The sequence below is a fragment of the Nerophis lumbriciformis genome, linkage group LG31 (genome assembly GCF_033978685.3).
Source record: "Nerophis lumbriciformis linkage group LG31, RoL_Nlum_v2.1, whole genome shotgun sequence".
Classification (NCBI taxonomy): Eukaryota; Metazoa; Chordata; class Actinopteri; order Syngnathiformes; family Syngnathidae; genus Nerophis; species Nerophis lumbriciformis.
Window position 1 is genome coordinate 5,147,377 of NC_084578.2, and position 27,210 is coordinate 5,174,586.

Consider the following 27,210-nt stretch of genomic DNA (forward strand, 5'->3'; position numbering starts at 1 on the left):
AAAATGTTTTTAATTCAAGTACCGTATTTTTCGGACTATAAGTCGCAGTTTTTTTCATAGTTTATGAAAGTTGCATAATGTTTTTTTTCCTTCTTTATTATGCATTTTTGGCAGGTGCGACTTATACTCCGAAAAATACGGTACCCCCTAATCAGAGCAAAGCATTTTTGGTTGGAAAAAAAAGAGATAAAGAAGTAAAATACAGCACTATGTCATCAGTTTCTGATTTAGTAAATTGTATAACAGTGCGGGCAGCACGGTGGAAGAGGGGTTAGTGCATCTGCCTCACAATACGAAGGTCCTGAGTAGTCTTGGGTTCAATCCCGGGCTCGGGGTCTTTCTGTGTGGAGTTTGCATGTTCTCCCCGTGACTGCGTGGGTTCCCTCCGGGTACTCCGGCTTCCTCCCACCTCCAAAGACATGCACCTGGGGATAAGTTGATTGGCAACACTAAATGGTCCCTAGTGTGTGAATGTTGTCTGTCTATCTGTGTTGGCCCTGCGATGAGGTGGCGACTTGTCCAGGGTGTACCCCGCCTTCCGCCCGATTGTAGCTGAGATAGGCTCCAACGCCCCCCGCGACCCCAAAGGGAATAAGCGGTAGAAAATGGATGGATGGATGGTATAACAGTGCAAAATATTGCTCATTTGTAGTGGTCTTTCTTGAACTATTTGGAAAAAAAGATATAAAAATAACTAAAAACTTGTTGAAAAATAAACAAGTGATTCAATTATAAATACAGATTTCTACACATAGAAGTAATCATCAACTTAAAGTGCCCTATTTGGGGATTGTAATAGAGATCCATCTGGATTCATGAACTTAATTCTAAACATTTCTTCACAAAAAAAGAAATCTTTAACATCAATATTTATAAAAAAAAATCTAGCTGTCAACACTGAATATTGCATTGTTGCATTGTAATGAATTGAATAGCTTACTTGATTTGATGTTCAGTTTATGAACTTACATTCATATTTTGTTGAAGTATTATTCAATAAATATATTTATAAAGGATTTTTGAATTGTTGCTATTTTTAGAATATTTAAAAAAAAATCTCACGTACCCCTTGGCATACCTTCAAGTACCCCCATTTGAGAACCACTGCCCTAATCAAATGCAAAATGAAAGTGACACCAATAGAAAAGGGCGTGTGAGTGTTTTCTCATGCCTAAATACCTCTCCTACTTTCCTAGTGCAGTGTTGCGCATTCCTTATCTGAGCTTGTGCAGAAAGTCCCTAATGAAATGTTATTTATGAAACAGGCGTATTCCTAAACTGTCATTTCTCTTACAAAATGTTCGTCTCTCGGTGGGGAAACAGACTCGTCTGTGGGCTGTGCTCTTCTCCGCTGTCTCGGTCTGTGACAGAGGTGGGTAGTAACGCGCTACATTTACTCCGTTACATCTACTTGAGTAACTTTTGGGATAAATTGTACTTCTAAGAGTAGTTTTAATGCAACATACTCTTACTTTTACTTGAGTATATTTATAGAGAAGAAACGCTACTTTTACTCCGCTACTTTTATCTACATTCAGCTCGCTACTAATTTTTATCGATCTGTTAATGCACGCTTTGTTTGTTTTGGTCTGTCAGACAGACTTTCATAGTGCCTGCGTTTCAACAAATACAGTCACTGGTGACGTTCACTCCGTTCCACCAATCAGATGCAGTCACTGGTGACGTTGGACCAATCAAACAGAGCCAGGGGTCTTATTGGGGTGTTACCATTTAGTGGTCAATTGTACGGAATATGTACTGTACTGTGCAATCTACTAATAAAAGTTCCAATCAATCAATCAAAACTGTGAAGGAAAAAAGACCATTTTTTATTTCAACCGTACATCCCGTCAAAAGCCTAAAGACTGACTGCACAGTTCCTGTCTTCACAATAAAAGTGCCGCTCCATTGCGCCTGCGCTTTCAAAATAAGAGTCTCCGAAAGCCAGCGCAAACAAGCTAGCAAGCTACGGAGTTTGCCGCCAATGTATTTCTTGTAAAGTGTATAAAAACGAATATGGAAGCTGAATAAATAAGATGCCAAAAACCAACCACTTTCATGTGGTATTAGACAGAAAGGAGTAACTTTTTTTCTCCTCCATTTGAAAATGTGGATGTTATCATCACTACTGTCTGATTACAATCAATGCAAGTCATCACAATCAGGTAATACACCAACTTATATTCTTGTCTTCATGAAAGAAAGGAATCTATATGTGTTAAACATGCATGTATATTCATTAAAACACCTTTAACATGTAAACAAAAGCGGCAAAATAAATAAATATAAATTATATACTGTATATATCAATGTATGTATATATATATATATATATGTATATGTGTGTGTGTGTGTGTATATATATATATATATATATATATATACACATATATATGTATATGTGTGTGTGTGTGTGTGTGTATATATATATATATATATATATATATATATATATATATATATATGATATGTGTGTGTATGTTACTCATCAGTTACTCAGTACTTGAGTAGTTTTTTCACAACATACTTTTTACTTTTACTCAAGTAAATATTTGGGTGACTACTCCTTACTTTTACTTGAGTAATACACCTCTAAAGTAACAGTACTCTTACTTGAGTACAATTTATGGCTACTCTACCCACCTCTGGTCTGTGATCTGTGAAGTGGTGCTGATGGTTGGTCGTCCTTCTTTACCGTGCAGCAACATGGCCAACGCGCTGGCCAACGCCATGTGTGAGCGCTGCAAGAGTGGCTTCGCCCCGGCGGAGAAGATCGTCAACAGTAACGGCGAACTCTACCACGAGCAGTGCTTCGTGTGCGCCCAGTGTTTCCAGCAGTTCCCAGAGGGACTCTTCTATGAGGTAATGCTCTTGTTTCTGCTTGCACTGCACCAGGGTGGTCCTGACACCGGTACCAACATGTATTTCTGTACTTTTCTAAATAAATGGGACCACAAAAATGCCATTATTGGCTTTATTTGAACTAAAAATCTTCGGGTACAACATATGCCGTATTTTTCGGAGTATAAGTCGCTCCGGAGTATAAGTCGCACCGGCCGAAAATGCATAATAAAGAAGGAAAAAAACATATATGAGTCGCATTTTTGGGGGAAATGTATTTGATAAAAGCCAACAGCAAGAATAGACATTTGAAAGGCAATTTAAACTAAATAAAGAATAGTGAACAACAGGCTGAATAAGTGTACGTTATATGAGGCATAAATAACCAACTGGTATGTTAACGTAACATATTATGGTAAGAGTCATTCAAATAACTATAACATATAGAACATGCTATACGTTTACCAAACAATCTGTCACTCCTAATCGCTAAATCCCATGAAATCGTATACGTCTAGTCTCTTACGTGAATGAGATCAATAATATTATTTTATATTTTACGCCAGGGGGGCTCACACTTTTTCTGCAGGCGAGCTACTTTTCAATTGATCAAGTCCTGGGGATCTACCTCATTCATATATATAATTTATATTTACTTATTTATGAAATATATGTTTTTGTTAACAAGTTAAAGGTGTTTAATGATAATGCAAGCATGTTTAACACATATAGTTAATATTGTTAATACATTAAAGGTGTTTAATGATAATACAAGTATGTTTAATACATATAGTTAATATTGTTAACAAGTTAAAGGTGTTTAAAGATAATGCAAGCATGTTTAACACATATAGTTAATATTGTTAACAAGTTAAAGGTGGTTAAAAATAATACAAGCATGTTTAACACATATAGTTAATATTGTTAACAACTTAAAGGTGTTTAAAGATAATACAAGTATGTTTTATACATATAGTTAATATTGTTAACAAGTTAAAGGTGTTTAAAGATAATGCAAGCATGTTTAACACATATAGTTAATATTGTTAACAAGTTAAAGGTGGTTAAAAATGATACAAGCATGTTTAACACAAATAGTTAATATTGTTAACAACTTAAAGGTGTTTAAAGATAATACAAGCATGTTTAACACATATAGTTAATATTGTTAACTTAAAGGTGTTTAAAGATAGTACAAGCATGTTTAACACATATAGTTAATATTGTTAATAAGTTAAAGGTGTTTAAAGATAATACAAGCATGTTTAACACATATAGTTAATATTGTTAACAAGTTAAAGGTGTTTAAAGATAATGCAAGCATGTTTAACACAAATAGTTAATATTGTTAACAACTTAAAGGTGTTTAAAGATAATACAAGCATGTTTAACACATATAGTTAATATTGTTAACAACTTAAAGGTGGTTAAAGATAATACAAGCATGTTTAACACATATAGTTAATATTGTTAACAAGTTAAAGGTGGTTAAAGATAATACAAGCATGTTTAACACATATAGATTCCTTTCTTTCATGAAGACAAGAATATAAGTTGGTGTATTACCTGATTCTGATGACTTGCATTGATTGGAATCAGACAGTGGTGCTCATAACGTCCGCATTTTCGAATGGAGGAGAAAAAAAGTCCTCCTTTCTGTCCAATACCACATGAAAGTGGTTGGTTTTTGGCATCTTATTTGTCCAGCTTCCGTACTCCTTTGTATACACTTTACAAGAAATACATTGTCGGCAAACTCCGTAGCTTGCTAGCTTGTGCACGCCAGCTTTCTGAGACTCTTATTTTGGTAGCGCAGGCAGGATGAAGCAGAGCTTTTATTGTGCAACTGTGCAGTCGGTCTTTGGAGTTTTGACGACAGGTACGGCGCCAGAGTCCGTTGAAATAAAGTGTTTCTCGCCTTCCAGTCGGTAATTTTAATGCAGCCAGCGTCATCTCAGAAGACCCTCGGGTGCCGTGAATGTCAATCAAGTGACGAAAGTGACGTCATAGTGAAGATTTATGATCGCTCATTTTTAGGACTATTTTTTTAATGCCTGGCTGGTGATCGACTGACACACCCTCCGAGATCGACCGGTAGATCGCGATCGACATAATGAGCACCCCTGCTTTACGCTAATGAGTTACCGTATTTTCCGCACCATAAGGCGCCCTGGGTTATAAGCCGCGCCTTCAATGAACGGCATATTTCAAAACTTTGTCCACCTATAAGCCGCCCCGTGTTATAAGCCGCATCTAACTGCGCTAAAGGAATGTCAAAAAAACAGTCAGATAGGTCAGTCAAACTTTAATAATATATTAAAAACCAGCGTGATGTGGGCGCGCATGGAGTCGTATATCAACATGGACGGAGCTGCGTGAAAAAAGCCACCCGGCCTCTTCGCGTAAACTTAAACTTACCTTAACCACTCGCTCATCTTTTCTTCATCCAGCCATCCCTTCGAGTTAGCTTTTATGATGACGCCGGCTGGAAAGGTCTCTTTTGGCAAGGTCTTCCTTTTGAATATCACCATGGGTGGAAGTTTCTGGCCATTAGCATGGCAAGCTAGAACCACAGTGAAGAATGACTTCTCATTCCCTGTGGTGCGAATATTCACCGTACGTGCTCCCGTTGTATCCACAGTGCGGTTCACAGGAATATCAAAAGTCAGTGGAACCTCGTCCATGTTGATAATGTTCTCTGGCCGGATCTTTTTTTCAGCTATCTTGTTTTTACAATATGCACGGAAAGTAGCCAGCTTTTCTTGAAAGTCTTTAGGCAGTTGCTGTGAAATAGTAATCCGTGTGCGGATGGAGAGTTTGCGTCTTTTCATGAACCGGATCCCTGTCGCTTAGTAGGAGCCATTTTGTGGTCTTTACAGATGTAAACACACAAAGGAAATGAAACGTAATATTCGCGCGCTTCTTCTTCTTCTACGCGGGCGGGTGGTTGCTTACAGTAGAAGAAGAAGCGCTTCCTGTTCTATGGGGGCGGGTGCTTACCTTGGCGGTTGCTTGCGTAGAAGAAGAAGCACTTCCTCTTCTACGGGGAAAAAAGATGGCGGCTGTTTACCGTAGTTGCGAGACCGAAACTTTATGAAAATGAATCTTAATATTAATCCATATATAAAGCGCACCGGGTTAAAAGCCGCACTGTCAGCTTTTGAGTAAATTTGTGGTTTTTAGGTGCGGCTAATAGTGCGGAAAATACGGTAATCATTTCACACATAAGTCGCTCCCAAGTATAAGTCGCACCCTCGGCCAAACTATGAAAAAAAACTGCGACTTATAGTCCGAAAAATACGGTGTTTATTATTGTCATTTAGTCCTTAAATAAAATAGTGAACATGCAAGACAACTTGTCTTTTAGTAGTAAGTAAACAAACAAAGACTCCTAATTAGTCTATGCAGTAACATATTGTGTCATTTATACACCTATTATTTTGTACACATTATGAGGGACAAACTGTATAAATGTATTATTAATCTACTTGTTCATTTACTGTTAATATCTGCTTATTTTCTTTTATTTATTTTAACATGTTTTATCTATACTTCTGTTAAAATGTAATAATCACTTATTCTTCTCTTCTTTGGTACTTTACATTAGTTTTGGATGATACCACACATTTAGGTATCGATCCGATGCCAAGTAGTTACAGGATCCTACATTGGTCATATTCAAAGTCCAGAGTTTATAAACATAATATACATTTTTAAAAAGGAAAAAAGATTTTTGACGATCGATGTAATCATAGTAGTATCGACTAGATACGGTATTGTACTTGGTATCATTACAGTGGATGTCAGGTGTAGATCCACTCATTGCGTTTGTTTACATTGTGACACCGGTGAGCTATTTTATCCTCCTACGGTGTGGAGTGAAGCATGTTTAGCTATTCCTCGTCCTGCAGTGATAACGATACTTGTAAGAAACTTACTTCATTTGTCACCATGGAGGCGAGGATTAGTGATTTAGAAGTAGCTAAAACACTGCAGACTGTGGATTATTGTGAAAAATACAAGTCAATATAACGCTGAATTAGTGTTTCTTTGCAATGAGATGCAGATAGAAATCAGCCTTTAGCTACAATCTGTCAGGACTTGGACTATGGCGTGGTTTGTTCTCCCGTGGTGCAAATGAACTGGACTGGTCATGGCGTGAAGGTAAATACATGATTTATTTAAACTATAAAAAAAAAAAAGAATAAACGAAAAGCGCACACAGGGGCGGAGGTACAAAACTAGACTATAAACACAAAACTTGCACATTGGCAGAAACTATGAACAATTAAACAAAACACTAACTGTGGCTTAATAAACAAAAACTTACTTGGCATGGAACCGGCATGAAAAAAAGAGTAGCAAGGGTCATCAGGGTGTGGAGAGTGTGCAGGAGCATAAATGCGGGGATGTCGTCAGGACGAACAACAGAAAATGAATGAACTTAAATACTATGGACATGATTAGTGAAAGCAGGTGCGTGACTCAAAACGTGAAACAGGTGCGTGACGTGACAGGTGAAAACTAATGGTTGCTATGGTGACAAACAAGAGTGCACAATGAGTCCAAACGTGGAACAGGTGAAACTAATGGGTAATCATGCGAACAAGACAAGGGAGTGAAAAGCCAGAAACTAAACAAAACATGACTTAAAACAAAACATGATTACACGGACATGACACAATCTGTCACTTTTCTATCTGATATGTTGATTAATGTGCATTGTATCATGTCACAAAGTTATAACAAATGGCAACTTCCTATGAGGAGTTTTATTGTACATCTATAAACAAGCTTATTGGTGCACAGGTGCCAAACTCAAGGCCCGCGGGCCAGATCTGTCCCTGCACCTCATTGTATATGGCCTGCTTTTGCCTGTCAAAAAACACCTTATATTTTCTCTCTTTACTTTCTTATTTTCTTACTAAAGGTATTAGGTTTTTTTTCTAGTTTGACAGGGGGGGAAAAAATAGTGTCCAATGTTGCAACAAATATTATATTATCTAACTTTGTTGGTCAAAATCCAAATAAATACTTAAATATCTGCTTAGCTTATGATTTCAAAGCAAGTTATCCATCAAATTGTGTTAAGATAGAGTTCAAGGGTGGACCCCGGGATGCAGAGAATGGAGGCAAGGGAAGCGATAACAAATGAAAATATTTAATAAGCCCAAAATGGTAACTAAGGGTGATGGGGCAAAGTGCACACCATGGGAAATATAACAAAAGTAGTCTCTTTCAGAGGTTGGCGGAGCAAAGGTCAGGACGCACTAGTGATGGGTCCGGCAACACCGATGCATCGGCGCATGCGTCGAGCTCATAGAGCGAAACCCTGTGTCGGTGAGCGTACCGCTTTTAGAAAGTCACGTGACCGATCATGAGCTGTTTTGGTCACGTGACCGATACGCGAACTGTGTCGCCTCCTCTGTGTTCTGTGAGCGTGTCTTTTCTACAGCCCGAGAAATAATAACTAAGAGAAATCGTCTAAAATGTAATACGTCGGAAAAACTTTTTTTTTTTTTTTTTTTTTATAAAAATGTGTAAAAAAATTAAATTAGAAAAATTCCCAGTCCACAATCATCCACAACACGTTCTCATAGATTTCCATGTTATGATACATGTTCACATTATTTATTGACTGTATCTAAAAAAGATAAAAATACATTTTTATTTAAATGAAGATATGAAATAATACTAAATGAAATACATTTTGCCTCTATTTTTTTAATTGTATTTATTTACTAGCAAGCTGGTCTCGCTTTGCTCGACATTTTTAATTCTAAAAGAGACAAAACTCAAATAGAATTTGAAAATCCAAGAAAATATTTTAAAGACTTGGTCTTCACTTGGAATAAGCGGTAGAAAATGGATGGATGGATGGGTCTTCACTTGTTTAAATAAATTCATTTATTTTTTACTTTGCTTCTTATTACTTTTAGAAATACAATTTTAGAGAAAAAATACAACCTTAAAAATGATTTTAGGATTTTTAAACAAATATACCTTTTTACCTTTTAAATTTCTTCCTCTTCTTTCCTGACAATTTAAATCAATGTTCAAGTAAATTTATTTATTTTTTATTGTAAAGAATAATAAATATTTTAGCTTCTGTTTTTTCGACGAAGAATATTTGTGAAATATTTCTTCAAACTTACTATGATTAAAATTCAAAAAAATTATTCTGGAAAATCTAGAAAATCTGTAGAATCAAATTTAAATCTTATTTCAAAGTATTTTGAATTTCTTGTTCTGGAAAATCTAGAAGAAATACTGATTTGTCTTTGTTAGAAATATAGCTTGGTCCAATTTGTTAAATATTCTAACAAAGTGCAGATTGGATTTTAACCAATTTAAAACATGTCATCAAAATTCTAAAATGTATCTTAATCAGGAAAAATTACTAATGATGTTCCATAAATCCTTTTTTTAATTTTTTCAAAAAGATTCAAATAAGCACGTTTTTTTCTTCTTTTTGTCGGTTGAATTTTGAATTATAAAGAGTCGAAATTGAAGATAAACTATGTTTCAAAATTTTATTTTAAATTTTTTCTTGTTTTCTCCTCTTTTAAACCGTTCAATTAAGTGTTTTTTTCATCATTTAATCTCTACAAAAAACCTTCCGTAAAAGGAAAAAAAAATGTACGACAGAAATACCCATTTTTTTATATATATAAATTTATTTATTTAGCTATTCTTGTTTAAATCACACTTACGTGTAACTTACAAATGACAATATATTTCTTTATTTAAGTGTGTATCAAACTGGTAGCCCTTCGCATTAATCATTACCCAAGAAGTAGTTTTTGGTTTCAAAAAGGTTGGTGACCCAGGCCTGTACTAGGGCATAAAATCAGTGTCAGTTGAGTCGGTCCATAGGTTGCCTGTAGGGATTTTTAATGTCCAGCAGATGTCAGTATTTAGTGACACAGTATCGACACAGTATCAATACAGTTTTGCAATGTGTCGAAACGCTTCATGACGCCTCATAAACCCATCACTATGCGAAGGCAACATACCAGGGAAGCAGAATCAAGGTAGCACATGTCAGAGCGGAGTTCAGGAACAATAACCGGCGGGGACCAGCTGGTGGAGACGCGCTTAAATACTACCAGGAGGTGATTAGCAGCAGGTGTGCCTCGTTGGGGACAAAAGACTGCGGAAGAAACTGAAAAAACCAATAGAGAAAGCAGGGAGAAGACAACAAACATAACAAAATTGTACACTATAAAAATGACCAATAGATTTTACTGTAAAATTTAGGGAGTTTTTTTTTTCAGCATATTACTGTAAGTTTGAGAAAAAACGACCAATGTTTCCCAGTTCTGTCAACTGAGCTGTTAAATTTTTAGATTTTTTTTTTTTTACTGTAAAATCCACGGTTGATGATTTTATGGTACCACATTTTATTATGGTACAAAACTGGCATCTGATTTGCCAAAATTAAATTAAACAGCAGTACTGTATTCCTATTTACAGTAATATGTTGTCAAAAAATAAAAATAATTAAAGCTGCAAGCAACGTTGGTCGGGCCCGCGTATTTGGCAGGTGCTAGTCCTAAGTGTCCCAATACTTTTGTCCAGTTTTAGTCCCAAGTGTCCCAATACTTTTGGCAAGTTGTAGTCCTAAGTGTCCCAATACTTTTGTCAAGTTGTAGTCCCAAGTGTCCCAATACTTTTGTCCAGTTTTAGTCCCTAAGTGTCCCAATACTTTTGTCCAGTGGTAGTTATAAGTGTACCAATACTTTTGTCTACTTTTAGTCCGAAGTGTCCCAAGACTTTTGTCTAGTGTACCTACCTTGTCTGCATTGTGTGGGCACGCTGGTGCTTCCTGCTTTTAAGCAGCCATCTTGAGAAAACAGCAGCGCAGCAGCAGCAGTAGCGCAGCGGTTCTTTGAAGGCTCATAAAATCAAAACCGGAGCAGTTAGAAAAATTATTTCGATAACTTTTATTTGGAAGGGTTCAATCTCTCTCCTGTGTTAGTTTGAAGCTGAAACGACAAAAGCGCTCAGAGGAGATAATGTTTGAAGAGAAGTGACCGGTTTATAAAAGAAAAATTGTTTTGAAGGGGAAATTGCAAACTTCCTGTTGATTTTTGCTGGGGGTTGTCAATCTATGAAATGTAGGTCTCAGTGAGACCTACATAGAGGTTTTTGTTTCATGTCTCTCCGACCTTCCCAGTGGGAGTTACGGGCAGTTTTGTCATTATTTTCTTCCGAGGAGCAGTTTTTTGTGCGTTTTATTAAAAAATTGCGCTAGAGCGCAATTTTGAGATTTGGGGTTAGGTTTTTTTATTAGATCGCAATTTTTGCCAGTCCTGGTGTGTGTGTTCAGTTTGGTGAGTTTTGGAGCATGTTAAGAGGGTGAAAATACAGCTCAAAGAGACAAAATTGACTGTTTTTAGTACTTTTTTGTCTTGAAGGGGGAATTGCAAACTTCCTGTTGATTTTTGCTGAGGGTTGTCAATCTATGAAATGTAGGTCTAAGTGAGACCTACATAGAGGTTTTTGTTTCATGTCTCTCCGACCTTCCCAGTGGGAGTTACAGGCAGTTTTGTCATTATTTTCTTCCGAGGAGCAGTTTTTTGTGCGTTTTATTAAAAAATTGCGCTAGAGCGCAATTTTGAGATTTGGGGTTAGTTTTTTTTTTTTATTAGATCGCAATTTTTGCCAGTCCTGATGTGTGTGTTCAGTTTGGTGAGTTTTGAAGCATGTTAAGAGGGTGAAAATACAGCTCAAAGAGACAAAATTGACTGTTTTTAGTACTTTTTTGTCTTGAAGGGGGAATTGCCAACTTCCTGTTGATTTTTGCCCGAGGATATACAATTATGAAAACTAGGTCTAAGTCAGACCTACATAGAGGTTTTTGTTTCATGTCTCTCCGACCTTCCTAGTGGGAGTTACAGGCAGTCTGTTTTTTTTTTTTTTTTCCTAGGGGGCGCTAGAGCGCAATTTTGAGTTTTGAGGTTTGGTTTTTTGATAAAAAGTTTTGCCATATATTACTGATGTGTGTGTAAAATTTGGTGAGTTTTGAAGTATGTTAAGGGGGTCAAATTACAGCGCAAAGTTGCGGAAGAATAATAATAATAAAACCTTACAAATTCAATAGGTCCTTATGTCCCATTGCATAAGGACTCCCTTTGGGAGTCCTTATGCAATGGGCCATGCGGGCCCTAAAAAACACCATATATTTTACAGTAAAATATTTTACTGGCAACTAAGACACAGATTATTTTTTTAACTCTTTACGTAAAAATTGTTTTTAATATTTAAATTCATAGGCAAATTCATTAATGATTTACTGTTACAAGCGGCCCTCTAATGACAGCGGTGTGGCCCTCAATGAAAACAAGTTTGACACTCCTAGTCTGGCGGGACAGGCCAAAGTTAAAGGGGAACATTATCACCAGACCTATGTAAGCGTCAATATATACCTTGATGTTGCAGAAAAAAGACCATATATTTTTTTAACCGATTTCCGAACTCTAAGTGGGTGAATTTTGGCGAATTAAACGCCTTACTAATATTCGCACAACGTGACGTCACATCGGGAAGCAATCCGCCATTTTCTCAAACACCGAGTCAAATCAGCTCTGTTATTCTCCGTTTTTTCGACTGTTTTCCGTACCTTGGAGACATCATGCCTCGTCGGTGTGTTGTCGGAGGGTGTAACAACACGAACAGGGACGGATTCAAGTTGCACCAGTGGCCCAAAGATGCCAAAGTGGCAAGAAATTTGTTCCGCACACTTTACCGACGAAAGCTATGCTACGACAGAGATGGCAAGAATGTGTGGATATCCTGCGACACTCAAAGCAGATGCATTTACAACGATAAAGTCAAAGAAATCTGCCGCCAGACCCCCATTGAATCTGCCGGAGTGTGTGAGCAATTCAGGGACAAAGGACCTCGGTAGCACGGCAAGCGATGGCGGCAGTTTGTTCCCGCAGACGAGCGAGCTAAACCCCCTATCGACCCTAGCTTCCCTGGCCTGCTGACATCAACTCCAACACTGGACAGATCAGCTTTCAGGAAAAGAGCGCGGATGAGGGTATGTCTACAGAATATATTAATTGATGAAAACTGGGCTGTCTGCACTCTCAAAGTGCATGTTGTTGCCAAATGTATTTCATATGCTGTAAACCTAGTTCATAGTTGTTAGTTTCCTTTAATGCCAAACAAACATATACCAATCGTTGGTTAGAAGGCGATCGCCGAATTCGTCCTCGCTTTCTCCCGTGTCGCTTTCGTCGGTTTCGCTTGCATACGGTTCAAACCGATATGGCTCAATAGCTTCAGTTTCTTCTTCAATTTCGTTTTCGCTACCTGCCTCCACACTACAACCATCCGTTTCAATACATGCGTAATCTGTTGAATCGCTTAAGCCGCTGAAATCCGAGTCTGAATCCGAGCTAATGTCGCTATAGCTTGCTGTTCTTTCCGCCATGTTTGTTTGTGTTGGCTTCACTATGTGACGTCACAGGAAAATGGGCGGGTGGTTAAAATCAGGCACTTTGAAGCTTTTTTTAGGGATATTGCGTGATGGGTAAAATTTTGAAAAAAACTTCGAAAAATATAAGTCACTGGGAACTGATTTTTAATGGTTTTAACCATTCTGAAATTGTGATAATGTTCCCCTTTAAGTTGGAAAAAACTGCAGTCCTTTGTAAATTATTTAATGTTTCTCTACGGCCCGGTGGTTGGGGACCACTGTTTTAAAGCACCTCTTCCTGAGGGTGTTTCAGTGTTATAACTTCACCTTTATCTTTACATTTTAAGCCAAAATACGTCCATTCTCCCTTTTCTGTCTACACACTGTGTCTGCTTGTAAGTACTCTGTGTGTGTGCGCTGCCAAACATGCTCCTCTGCTTGTAAAACCAGCAATGTCACCACGTGACGATGCGCCCGTTAAAACAAAAAAAAAGAGGGTTAAACGGTATTTTTCAAACAGAGTATAGTACCGTTTTTAATTTAGGGAGGTTTTTTTTTTTCAGCATATTACGGTAAGTTTGAGAAAAAAACGACCAATGTTTCCCAGTTCTGTCGGCTGAGCTGTCAAATTTTTTGATTTTTTTTTTTTTACTGTAAGATCCACGGTTGATGATTTTATGGTACCACATTTTATTATGGTAAAAAAACTGGCATCTGAGTTGCCAAAATTAAATTAAACTGCAGTACTGTATTCCTATGTACAGTAATATGTTGTTAAAAAAATAAAATAAATAAAAAAACACCATATATTTTACAGTAAAATATTTTACTGGCAACTAAGCCACAGATAATTTTTTTAACTCTTTACATAAAAATTGTTTTTAATATTTAATATTTTTAATAAAACAATAAAAGACACATCAATAATAAATAATAAAAGAATAAAAGACACATCAATAATAAAGAATAAAACAATGAAAGGCAGATCAATAATAAAGAATAAAACAATAAAAGACAAGTCAATAATAAAGAATAAAACAATTATTTACTGTTACAAGCGGCCCTCTAATGACAGCCATGACTGCGGTGTGGCCCTCAATGAAAACAAGTTTGTTCCTGAGGGTGTTTCAGTGTTATAACTTCACCTTTATCTTTACTTTTTAAGTCAAAATACGTCCATTCTCCCTTTTCTGTCTACACACTGTGTCTGCTTGTAAGTACTCTGTGTGTGTGCGCTGCCGAACATGCTCCTCTGCTTGTAAAACCAGCAATGTCATGACGTGATGATGCGCCCATCCATCCATCCATCCATCTTCTTCCGCTTATCCGAGGTCGGGTCGCGGGGGCAGCAGCTTAAGCAGGGAAGCCCAGACTTCCCTCTCCCCAGCCACTTCGTCCAGCTCCTCCCGGGGGATCCCGAGGCGTTCCCAGGCCAGCCGGGAGACATAGTCTTCCCAACGTGTCCTGGGTCTTCCCCGTGGCCTCCTACCGGTCGGACGTGCCCGAAACACCTTCCTAGGAAGGCGTTCGGGTGGCATCCTGACCAGATGCCTGAACCACCTCATCTGGCTCCTCTCGATGTGGAGGAGCAGCGGCTTTACTTTGAGCTCCCCCCGGATGACAGAGCTTCTCACCCTATCTCTAAGGGAGAGCCCCGCCACTCGGCGGAGGAAACTCATTTCGGCCGCTTGTACCCGTGATCTTGTCCTTTCGGTCATGACCCAAAGCTCATGACCATAGGTGAGGATGGGAACGTAGATCGACCGGTAAATCGAGAGCTTTGCCTTCCGGCTCAGCTCCTTCTTCACCACAACGGATCGATACAGCGTCTGCATTACTGAAGACGCCGCACCGATCCGCCTGTCGATCTCACGATCCACTCTTCCCCCACTCGTGAACAAGACTCCGAGGTACTTGAACTCCTCCACTTGGGGCAAGATCTCCTCCCCAACCCGGAGATGGCACTCCACCCTTTTCCGGGAGAGAACCATGGACTCGGACTTGGAGGTGCTGATTCCCATCCCAGTCGCTTCACACTCGGCTGCGAACCGATCCAGTGAGAGCTGAAGATCTTGGCCGGAGGAAGCCATCAGGACCACATCATCTGCAAATAGCAGTGATCTAATCCTGCAGCCACCAAACCAGATCCCCTCAACGCCCTGACTGCGCCTAGAAATTCTGTCCATAAAGGTTATGAACATAATCGGTGACAAAGGGCAGCCTTGGCGGAGTCCAACCCTCACTGGAAACGTGTCCGACTTACTGCCGGCAATGCGGACCAAGCTCTGACACTGATCATACAGGGAGCGAACTGCCACAATAAGACAGTCCGTTACCCCATACTCTCTGAGCACTCCCCACAGGACTTCCCGGGGTACACGGTCGAATGCCTTCTCCAAGTCCACAAAGCACATGTAGACTGGTTGGGCAAATTCCCATGCACCCTCAAGGACCCTGCCGAGAGTATAGAGCTGGTCCACAGTTCCACGACCAGGACGAAAACCACACTGTTCCTCCTGAATCCGAGGTTCGACTATCCGGCGTAGCCTCCTCTCCAGTACACCTGAATAGACCTTACCGGGAAGGCTGAGGAGTGTGATCCCACGATAGTTGGAACACACCCTCCGGTTCCCCTTCTTAAAGAGAGGAACCACCACCCCGGTCTGCCAATCCAGAGGTACCGCCCCCGATGTCCACGCGATGCTGCAGAGTCTTGTCAACCAAGACAGCCCCACAACATCCAGAGCCTTAAGGAACTCCGGGCGGATCTCATCCACCCCCGGGGCCTTGCCACCGAGGAGCTTTTTAACTACCTCGGCAACCTCAGCCCCAGAAATAGGAGAGCCCACCACAGATTCCCCAGGCCCTGCTTCCTCATAGGAAGACGTGCTGGTAGGATTGAGGAGGTCTTCGAAGTATTCCCTCCACCGATCCACAACATCCGCAGTCGAGGTCAGCAGAGCACCATCCCCACCATACACGGTGTTGACACTGCACTGCTTCCCCTTCCTGAGGCGGCGGATGGTGGTCCAGAATTGCTTCGAAGCCGTCCGGAAGTCTTTTTCCATGGCCTCCCCGAACTCCTCCCATGTCCGAGTTTTTGCCATCCTCTGATGATGCGCCCGTTAAAACAAAAACAAAAGGGGGAACCGGTACTTTTCAAACAGAGTATAGTACCGTTTTTGATTCATTAGTATTGCGATACTGTACTAGTACCGGTATACCGCACATTGCATCATACATCAGGTCACTGACAGACACCTCAGGAATGGTAATGTGATGGAATGGTTAATTCCTCCAAATTTATTTTGAGGGCAGTTTGTGGTGTTTTTCAGTTTGAAGACAGGAAGTACTGTGAACATGACTTCCAGATGCTCTTCGCTCCGTGCTGCCACCAGTGTGGTGAGTGCAGGAAACACACACCTGTCCCAATCAGGAGGCTCCAGCTGCTGACGGCGAGGTGTTTCTTCCCTCAGGGGAGTTCATCATCGGCCGTGTCATCAAGGCCATGAACAACAGCTGGCATCCAGAATGTTTCTGCTGCGACATCTGCCAGGCCGTGCTGGCCGACGTGGGATTTGTGAAGAACGCCGGAAGGTGGTCCATGCACCTGTGGGTAGTGTCTTTCCCAGCTCCTCGTTTACCGTGTGCTCGTGTCCGCCGTCAGGCACCTGTGTCGTCCGTGCCACAACCGGGAGAAAGCGCGAGGGCTGGGCAAGTACATCTGTCAGAAGTGTCACGCCATCATCGAGGAGCAGCCCCTCCTCTTCAAGAATGACCCCTACCACCCTGACCACTTCAACTGCAACAACTGTGGGTAAGAACTTCCTCTTCTTCCTCACCTGATGACAATGTACAGCACACATTGTCCGGGGGCCACATTTACAAACAGCGTGGACTTCTTCCTCTACTAATAGTCTCACCTACGTCCTCCACAGTAGACACTTCATTTTATTGGTCAGAGTAACAAAAGCACTCAACTGGTTTTAAGAACCTGCTGGAAAAATGTCAGTCTCTCACAAGTGGCTGAAAAGATCTTGTGGTCTTTTATTGTTTTCTGCTCGATTATTAATTTGTCTTTTATTGTTTTATTATTTATTATTGATGTGTCTTTTATTGTTGATGTGTCTTTTATTGTTTTATTCTTTATTATTGATGTGTCTTTCATTGTTTTATGCTTTATTATTGATGTGTCTTTTATTGTTTTATTCTTTATTATTGATTTGCCTTTCATTGTTTTATTCTTTATTATTGATGTGTCTTTTATTGTTTATTATTGATTTGTCTTTTATTGTTTTATTCTTCATTATTGATTTGTATTTTATTGTTTTATTCTTTATTATTGATGTGTCTTTTATTGTTTTTTTGATGTGTCTTTTATTGTTTTATTCTTTATTATTGTCTTTTATTGTTTTATTCTTTATTATTGATTTGTTTTATTCTTTATTATTGATGTGTCTTTTATTGTTTTTTTGATGTGTCTTTTATTGTTTTATTCTTTATTATTGATTTTGTTTTATTCTTTATTATTGTCTTTTATTGTTTTATTCTTTATTATTGATTTGTTTTATTCTTTATTATTGATGTGTCTTTTATTGTTTATTATTGATTTGTCTTTTATTGTTTTATTCTTTATTATTGATGTGTCTTTTATTGTTTTATTGATTTGTCTTTTATTGTTTTATTCTTTATTATTGATGTGTCTTTTATCGTTTTATGCTTTATTGTTGATGTGTCTTTTATTGTTTTATTCTTTATTATTGATTTGTCTTTTATCGTTTTATGCTATATTATTGATTTGTCTTTTATTGTTTTATTCTTTATTATTGATTTGTCTTTTATTGTTTTATTATTTATTATTGATGTGTCTTTTATTGTTTTATGCTTTATTGTTGATGTGTCTTTTATTGTTTTATTCTTTATTATTGATTTGCCTTTCATTGTTTTATTCTTTATTATTGATGTGTCTTTTATTGTTTTATTCTTTATTATTGATTTGCCTTTCATTGTTTTATTCTTTATTATTGATGTGTCTTTTATTGTTTTATTATTGATTTGTCTTTTATTGTTTTATTCTTCATTATTGATTTGTCTTTTATTTTTTTATTCTTTATTATCGATGTGTCTTATATTGTTTTATGCTTTATTGTTGTGTCTTTTATTGTTTTATTCTGTATTATTGATGTGTCTTTCATTGTTTTATGCTTTATTGTTGATGTGTCTTTTATTGTTTTATTCTTTATTATTGATGTGTCTTTCATTGTTTTATGCTTTATTATTGATGTGTCTTTTATTGTCTATTATTGATTTGTCTTTTATTGTTTTATTCTTCATTATTGATTTGTCTTTTATTGTTTTATTCTTTATTATTGATGTGTCTTATTTTTTTTTGATTTGTCTTTTATTGTTTTATTCTTTATTATTAATTTGCCTTTCATTGTTTTATTCTTTATTATTGATGTGTCTTTTATTGTTTATTATTGATTTGTCTTTTATTGTTTTATTCTTCATTATTGATTTGTCTTTTATTGTTTTATTCTTTATTATTGATTTGTCTTTTATCGTTTTATGCTATATTATTGATTTGTCTTTTATTGTTTTATTCTTTATTATTGATTTGTCTTTTATTGTTTTATTATTTATTATTGATGTGTCTTTTATTGTTTTATTATTGATTTGTCTTTTATTGTTTTATTCTGTATTATTGATGTGTCTTTCATTGTTTTATGCTTTATTGTTGATGTGTCTTTTATTGTTTTATTCTTTATTATTGATGTGTCTTTCATTGTTTTATGCTTTATTATTGATGTGTCTTTTATTGTCTATTATTGATTTGTCTTTTATTGTTTTATTCTTCATTATTGATTTGTCTTTTATTGTTTTATTCTTTATTATTGATGTGTCTTATTTTTTTTTATTTGTCTTTTATTGTTTTATTCTTTATTATTAATTTGCCTTTCATTGTTTTATTCTTTATTATTGATGTGTCTTTTATTGTTTATTATTGATTTGTCTTTTATTGTTTTATTCTTCATTATTGATTTGTCTTTTATTGTTTTATTCTTTATTATTGATTTGTCTTTTATCGTTTTATGCTATATTATTGATTTGTCTTTTATTGTTTTATTCTTTATTATTGATTTGTCTTTTATTGTTTTATTATTTATTATTGATGTGTCTTTTATTGTTTTATTATTGATTTGTCTTTTATTGTTTTATTCTTCATTATTGATCTGCCTTTCATTGTTTTATTCTTTATTATTGATGTGTCTTTTATTGTTTTATTATTGATTTGTCTTTTATTGTTTTATTCTTCATTATTGATTTGTCTTTTATTGTTTTATTCTTTATTATGGATGTGTCTTTTATTGTTTTATTGATTTGTCTTTTATTGTTTTATTATTGATTTGTCTTTTATTGTTTTATTCTTCATTATTGATTTGTCTTTTATTGTTTTATTCTTTATTATTGATGTGTCTTTTATTGTTTTATTGATTTGTCTTTTATTGTTTTATTCTGTATTATTGATGTGTCTTTTATCGTTTTATTCTTTATTATTGATGTATTTTATTGTTTTATTCTTTATTATTGAGTTGTCTTTTATTGTTTTATTCTTTATTATTGATTTGTCTTTTATTGTTTTATTATTGATTTGTCTGTTTTATTTTTTATCATTGATGTGTCTTTGTTGTTTTATTGTTTATTATTGATTTGTCTTTTGTTTTATTCTTTATTATTGATTTGTCTTTTATTGTTTTATTCTTTATTATAGATCTGTCTTTTATTGTTTTATTCTTTATTATTGGTATGTCTTTTATTGTTTTATTATTGATTTGTCTTTTATGGTTTATTCTTTATTATTGATGCGTCTTTTATTGTTTTATTCTATTTTATTGATTTGTCTTTTATTATTTTATTGATGTGTCTTTTATTGTTTCATTCTTTACTATTGATTTCTCTTTTATTGTATTATTCTTTATTATTGATCTGTCTTTTATTGTTTTATTCTTTATTATTGACTTGTCTTTTATTGTTTTCAAACGCATTTGTTATTGACATCATGTGTCTATTGTGATATATTTTGATATTCCAGCCGTACTCACAAGTTGATTTTAACTGAACTCGCGAGTAATTAGTCAAAAATCCAAAATGATGAAAAAGAGAGGACCTAAAATGGAACCTGGAGGAACACCACTAACTAGAGAAGTTGAAGAAATGACGAGTGTAAACAGCAACATAAATCACATGATGAAACAAAATGCCAAAAAGGAGAGGACAGTTCTGTCAATCACGGGTGTTCTATGTTGGCTAGCAAGGTGACAATGTGCTCATGTGTTTAAAGTGGTTCTAGTTCCTCTAGACAGGAGCGCGTTTTCAACCGAACTCGGGGGCCAGTATGATGTCATTCCTGAGCAGGCTTTGGCCCCCAGGCTGCCAGTTGCATAACCCTGCTTTGCAGCAGAAATACTCCAATCTTCCTATAAATACACAAGTTACACATCACAAGCGTAAACCTAATGGTGTGGAGTGTGCAGCCAAGCTGTTTGTTTACATGCTTTTTTTTATTTCTCTTTGCTAATTGGGCTTATTGGATCCTAATTAGAATAAAAACTAAGAATCATCTTTTGATATGATGTACTTAGTCCATAAGTACACAAACGTGTACTTCATGTTTAGTGACATGCTAATTCTTATTTTTACACTTTTTTTTTCCAATTTCCATTGCACGTTTTACTCTTCTGACACCACCAGATGGCAGTATAAGTGTCCACATATGTGGCCATAAGACCCCAATTCAGTAGTGTACACAATTTTGGAAATAAGAGCTAAAAGGTGCTGTCCACGCATGTGGCCACTAAGGCCTCTAAAGTCTTGTGAGATGAACACATGAATCACGTGACGTGTTCCTCACAGGAAGGAGCTGACCGCCGACGCCCGGGAGCTGAAGGGAGAACTCTACTGTCTGCCCTGTCACGACAAGATGGGGGTCCCCATCTGCGGGGCCTGCAGGAGACCCATCGAGGGCCGCGTGGTCAACGCCATGGGCAAGCAGTGGCATGTGGAGGTCAGACCGCCTTTACATGTAACACACCGCCAGTGAAGTTCAGTGCAACCTCCATTTATCAAATTGGTTTGGAAATAGAAAGGTTTCTCCGTAAGAAACAATGTAAACATGAATAATAGCTTCCTGCTAGGAACTTTTTTGGCCGCCGATCACGTAAAAATCCACCAGAGCCAAGTTTCGCTACTACTAAGTCGGTCCTTTGCACTTGGGCACTCGGCGATCACTCCAGCAGCACTGAGAGCGGACTCGGCCGAATGACTTTTAATAATGTTGCAATTTTTAATGCCAACAAAGTAATTGACTAAAAAACACCCCGACATAATTTTTCCGCTAATGTGCTAGCTTGATGCTAATACACATTGGCTTTGCCATTGACATGCTCCTGATTAGCATTAGCGGTTTCACATGGCAATTTCAACACTTCCTATGAGGAAGCAGTGCCTGGGGAATCTGTGGTGGGCTCTTCTATTTCTGGGGCTGAGGTTGCTGAGGTAGTTAAAAAGCTCCTCGGTGGCAAGGCCCCAAGGGTGGATGAGGACCGCCCGGAGTTCCTTTAAGGCTCTGGATGCTATGGGGCTGTCTTGGTTGACAAGACTCTGCAGCATCGCGTGGACATCGGGGGCGGTACCTCTGGATTGGCAGACCGGGGTGGTGGTTCCTCTCTTTAAGAAGGGGAACCGGAGGGTGTGTTCTAACTATCATGGGATCACACTCCTCTGCCTTCCCGGTAAGGTCTATTCAGGTGTACTGGAGAGGAGGCTACGCCGGATAGTTGAACCTCGGATTCAGGAGGAACAGTGTGGTTTTCGTCCTGGTCGTGGAACTGTGGACCAGGTCTATACTCTCGGCAGGGTCCTTGAGGGTGCATGGGAGTTTGCCCAACCAGTCTACATGTGTTTTGTGGACTTGGAGAAGGCATTTGACCGTGTCCCTCGGGAGGTCCTGTGGGGAGTGCTCAGAGAGTATGGGGTATCGGACTGTCTGATTTTGGCGGTCCGCTCCCTGTATGATCAGTGTCAGAGCTTGGTCCGCATTGCCGGTAGTAAGTCGGACACGTTTCCAGTGAGGGTTGGACTCCGCCAAGGCTGCCCTTTGTCACCCATTCTGTTCATAACTTTTATGGACAGAATTTCTAGGCGCAGTCAAGGCGTTGAGGGGATCTGGTTTGGTGGCTGCAGGATTAGGTCTCTGCTTTTTGCAGATGATGTGGTCCTGATGGCTTCATCTGGCCAGGATCTTCAGCTCTCGCTGGATCGGTTCGCAGCCGAGTGTGAAGCGACTGGGATGAAAATCAACACCTCCAAGTCCGAGTCCATGGTTCTCGCCCGGAAAAGGGTGGAATGCCATCTTCGGGTTGGGGAGGAGACCCTGCCCCAAGTGGAGGAGTTCAAGTACCTCGGAGTCTTGTTCACGAGTGAGGGAAGAGTGGATCGTGAGATCGACAGGCGGATCGGTGCGGCATCTTCAGTAATGCGGACGCTGTATCGATCCGTTGTGGTGAAGAAGGAGCTGAGCCGGAAGGCAAAGCTCTCAATTTACCGGTCGATCTACGTTCCCATCCTCACCTATGGTCATGAGCTTTGGGTTATGACCGAAAGGACAAGATCACGGGTACAAGCGGCCGAAATGAGTTTCCTCCGCCGGGTGGCGGGGCTCTCCCTTAGAGATAGGGTGAGAAGCTCTGTCATCCGGGGGGAGCTCAAAGTAAAGCCGCTGCTCCTCCACATCGAGAGGAGCCAGATGAGGTGGTTCGGGCATCTGGTCAGGATGCCACCCGAACGCCTCCCTCGGGAGGTGTTTAGGGCACGTCCGACCGGTAGGAGGCCACAGGGAAGACCCAGGACACGTTGGGAAGACTATGTCTCCCGGCTGGCCTGGGAACGCCTCGGGATCCCCCGGGAGGAGCTGGACGAAGTGGCTGGGGAGAGGAAAGTCTGGGCTTCCCTGCTTAGGCTGCTGCCCCCGCGACCCGACCTCGAATAAGCGGAAGAAGATGGATGGATGGATGGATGGAATTTCAACACCTCCAAATTCGCTAATGAAAACTACAACTCGGGCGCACGTTTTAATCAAACAGCCGGTGTGTAGTAAATACTTAGAGTATTAACACTTTGTAGAGCCTCCTGCTACCCCCCACCCCCACCCCTGCCCACCTCAACCTCCTCATGCTCTCTCAGGGAGGGCGTGTCCCAAATTCCAAGCTGCTGTTTTGAGGCATGTTAAAAAAAAAATTTTTTTTTAATTCAATTTTTTTTCCATAACTTGAGTTGATTTATTTTGGAAAACCTTGTTACATTGTTTAATGCATCCAGCAGGGCATCACAACAAAATGAGGCATAATAATGTGTTAATTCCACCACTGTATATATCGGTATTGTCTGGCTTTTTCACTCCCTTGTCTTGTTTGCATGATTACCCATTAGTTTCACCTGTTCCACGTTTGGACTCATTGTGCACTCTTGTTTGTCACCATAGCAACCATTAGTTTTCACCTGTCACGTCACGCACCTGTTTCACGTTTTGAGTCACGCACCTGCTTTCATTAATCATGTCCATAGTATTTAAGTTCATTCATTTTCTGTTGTTCGTCCTGACGACCTCAACACATTTATGCTCTGTCCATGCCTGATACTTCTTTCCATGTCAATTCCTCAAGCAACTATTTTTGCCCAAGCCAAGTAAGTTTTTGTTCCATATTTATAGTCTTTTTGGTTTCATAGTTTGTTCTCCGCCATTGTGCGTGTTTTTTGTTTGTACTTTTTTGCTATAGTCTTTTGGTTTCATAGTTTATTCTCCACCACTGTGCGCGCTTTCATTTATTCCTTTTTTTTTTTGATAATAATAAATCATGTACCTTCATTCCCGTCTCGCACGAGCCAACTTTCTGTTGCATCCTGGAAAAGCACACACCCCCGGACCAAGTCATGACAGGTATCGCTTGATATCGGAATCAGTAATTAAGATTTGGACAATATCTGAACATCGGCAAAAAAGCCATTATCGGACATCTCTAGTAATCAACACTAATATTTATCACCCTGACCTGCTCTATCTCCACTTTGTCTCCATGATGTCACCCGCCTGAGAATGTGTCTTTTCACGCAGCACCACGTCTGCACTCTGTGCGAGCGTGCATTTCACGGCCACAGGTTTTACGAGCGAGACGGTCACGCTTATTGCGAGACCCACTTCGACATGGTGAGGGAAACGCGGCAACTGTGGAGTCCGTGCCTGTGGAGTCCGTGCCTGTGGAGCTCGTGCCTGGCTTCTGATAGTAGTCCTGCTTACTAATCAGCAGCAATGTGTTGGATTTGAAAAATGCTGTTTTTAATCTCTGCTTTAGCTTTTGGAAGTGAGACTGGCAGACAGTCTTGATGTGCAGCTAACCGTGTGTGTGTGTGTGTGTGTGTGTGTGTGTGTGTGTGTGTGTGTGTGTGTGTGTGTGTGTGTGTGTGTGTGTGTGTGTGTGTGCGCGCTCTTGGCCGTCGGTGTGTTGCAGCATTTTGTGTGTGCAAAGTGTGAGAAACCCTTCCTGGGACACCGTCACTACGAGCGCAAGGGCCTGGCGTACTGTGAGACCCACTACAACCAGGTAGTACCCAACCTAAGACTTTCTGTTGTAGAAACCGGATGTTGCCAGCAGGTGCAGGTGGCAAAGTCCTTTTCACTGAGGGCCACATCGCAGTTATGTTTGGCCCCACTAACAGTGAATACTATTATTACACCATTTTTTTAAATGCATTTTATTAATTTTTTTTTTTTCAAACTAAAATATAAAAAAAAATATGCTAAGTTGCAATAATTTCCCCTCAAAATGTAGTGTATTTTACTGTAAATTGAAGAACAGTACTGCTGTTTTTATGGTAAAAAAAAAAAAAAGGCAGCTCAGTTGCCAGAATTTTACTTCAAAATGTTTTTTTGTTTTTTTTTAAACAAAAATGTAAAAGAAAATATGGTAAGTTGCAATAATTTCACCTCAAAATGTAGTGTATTTTACTGTAAATGGAAGAACAGTACTGCTGTTTTTATGGTTAAAAAAAAGCAGCTCAGTTGCCAGAATTTTACTTTAAAATAAAAAAAAATTTTTTTTTAAACAACAATGTAAAAAAAATAAATGCTAAGGTGCAATAATTTCACCTCAAAATGTAGTGTATTTTACTGTAAATGGAAAAACAGTTCTGCTGTTTTTATGGTTAAAAAAAGCAGCTCAGTTGCCAGAGTTTTGCTGTAAAATTTACTTTTTTTATTTTCAAACAAAAATGGAAAACAAAATATGCTAAGTTGCAATAATTTCACCTCAAAATGTAGTGTATTTTACTGTAAATAGAAAAACAGTACTGTGGTTTTTATGGTAAAAAAAAAAAAAAAGCAGCTCAGTTGCCAGAATTTTACTGTAAAATTTACTTCTTTTTTTTTTTTAACAAAAATGTAAAAAAAAAAATGCTGAATTGCAATAATTTCACCTCAAAATGTAGTGTATTTTACTGTAAATGGAAGAACAGTACTGCTGTTTTTATGGTAAAAAAAAAAGCAGCTCAGTTGCCAGAATTTTACTTTAAAATTAAAAAAATAATAATTTTTAAACAAAAGTTTAAAAAAAATATGCTAAGGTGCAATAATTTCCCCTCAAAATGTAGTGTATTTTACTGTAAATTGAAGAACAGTACTGCTGTTTTTATGGTAAAAAAAAAAAAAGGCAGCTCAGTTGCCAGAATTTTACTTCAAAATGTTTTTTTGTTTTTTTTTAAACAAAAATGTAAAAGAAAATATGCTAAGGTGCAATAATTTCACCTCAATATGTAGTGTATTTTACTGTAAATGGAAGAACAGTACTGCTGTTTTTATGGTTAAAAAAATGCAGCTCAGTTGCCAGAATTTTACTTTAAAATATATATATTTTTTTTTTTAAACAAAAATGTAAAAAAAATATATGCTAAAGTGCAATAATTTCACCTCAAAATGTAGTGTATTTTACTGTAAATGGAAAAACAGTTTTGCTGTTTTTATGGTTAAAAAAAAAGCAGCTCAGTTGTCAGAGTTTTGCTGTAAAATGTACTTTTTTTATTTTCAAACAAAAATGGAAAAAAAAATATGCTAAGTTGCAATATTTTCACCTCAAAATGTAGTGTATTTTACTGTAAATGGAAGAACAGTACTGTGGTTTTTATGCAAAAAAAAAAAAAAGGCAGCTCAGTTGCCAGAATTTTACTGTAAAATTTACATTTGTTTTTTTAAACAAAAATGTAAAAAAAATATGGTAAGTTGCAATAATTTCACCTCAAAATGTAGTGTATTTTACTGTAAATGTAAGAACAGTACTGCTGTTTTTATGGTTAAAAAAAAGCAGCTCACTTGCCAGAATTTTACTTTAAAATTTACTTTTTTTTTTTTTTTTTAAACAACAATGTAAAAAAACAAAATGCTAAGGTACAATAATTTCACCTCAAAATGTAGTGTATTTTACTGTAAATGGAAAAACAGTTCTGCTGTTTTTATGGTTAAAAAAAAGCAGCTCAGTTGCCAGAATTTTACTTTAAAATTTAAAAAAAATTTTTTTTTAAACAACAATGTAAAAAAAAAAAATGCTAAGGTACAATAATTTCACCTCAAAATGTAGTGTATTTTACTGTAAATGGAAAAACAGTTCTGCTGTTTTTATGGTTAAAAAAAGCAGCTCAGTTGCCAGAGTTTTGCTGTAAAATTTACTTTTTTTATTTTCAAACAAAAATGGAAAATAAAATATGCTAAGTTTCAATAATTTCACCTCAAAATGTAGTGTATTTTACTGTAAATGGAAAAACAATACTGTGGTTTTTATGGTAAAAAAAAAACAGCTCAGTTGCCAGAATTGTACTGTAAAATGTACTTCTTTTTT

The 27,210-nt window shown here is 37.7% G+C and overlaps 1 protein-coding gene across 4 annotated transcripts in view; it reads left to right on the top strand.

Annotated features, from left to right (window-relative positions):
* Window positions 1-27,210, top strand: part of LOC133574255 (LIM and senescent cell antigen-like-containing domain protein 1) — an 86,130-nt gene that overhangs the window by 47,634 nt on the left and 11,286 nt on the right. For all 4 annotated transcript variants that reach the window (XM_061926357.1, XM_061926356.1, XM_061926358.1 and 1 more), the window contains exons 2-7: window positions 2,703-2,862; window positions 16,606-16,672; window positions 16,747-16,867; window positions 16,938-17,087; window positions 21,185-21,335; window positions 24,835-24,927. In XM_061926357.1, the coding sequence (XP_061782341.1) occupies window positions 2,703-2,862; window positions 16,606-16,672; window positions 16,747-16,867; window positions 16,938-17,087; window positions 21,185-21,335; window positions 24,835-24,927 (742 nt within the window). The remainder of the gene's footprint in view (window positions 1-2,702; window positions 2,863-16,605; window positions 16,673-16,746; window positions 16,868-16,937; window positions 17,088-21,184; window positions 21,336-24,834; window positions 24,928-27,210) is intronic.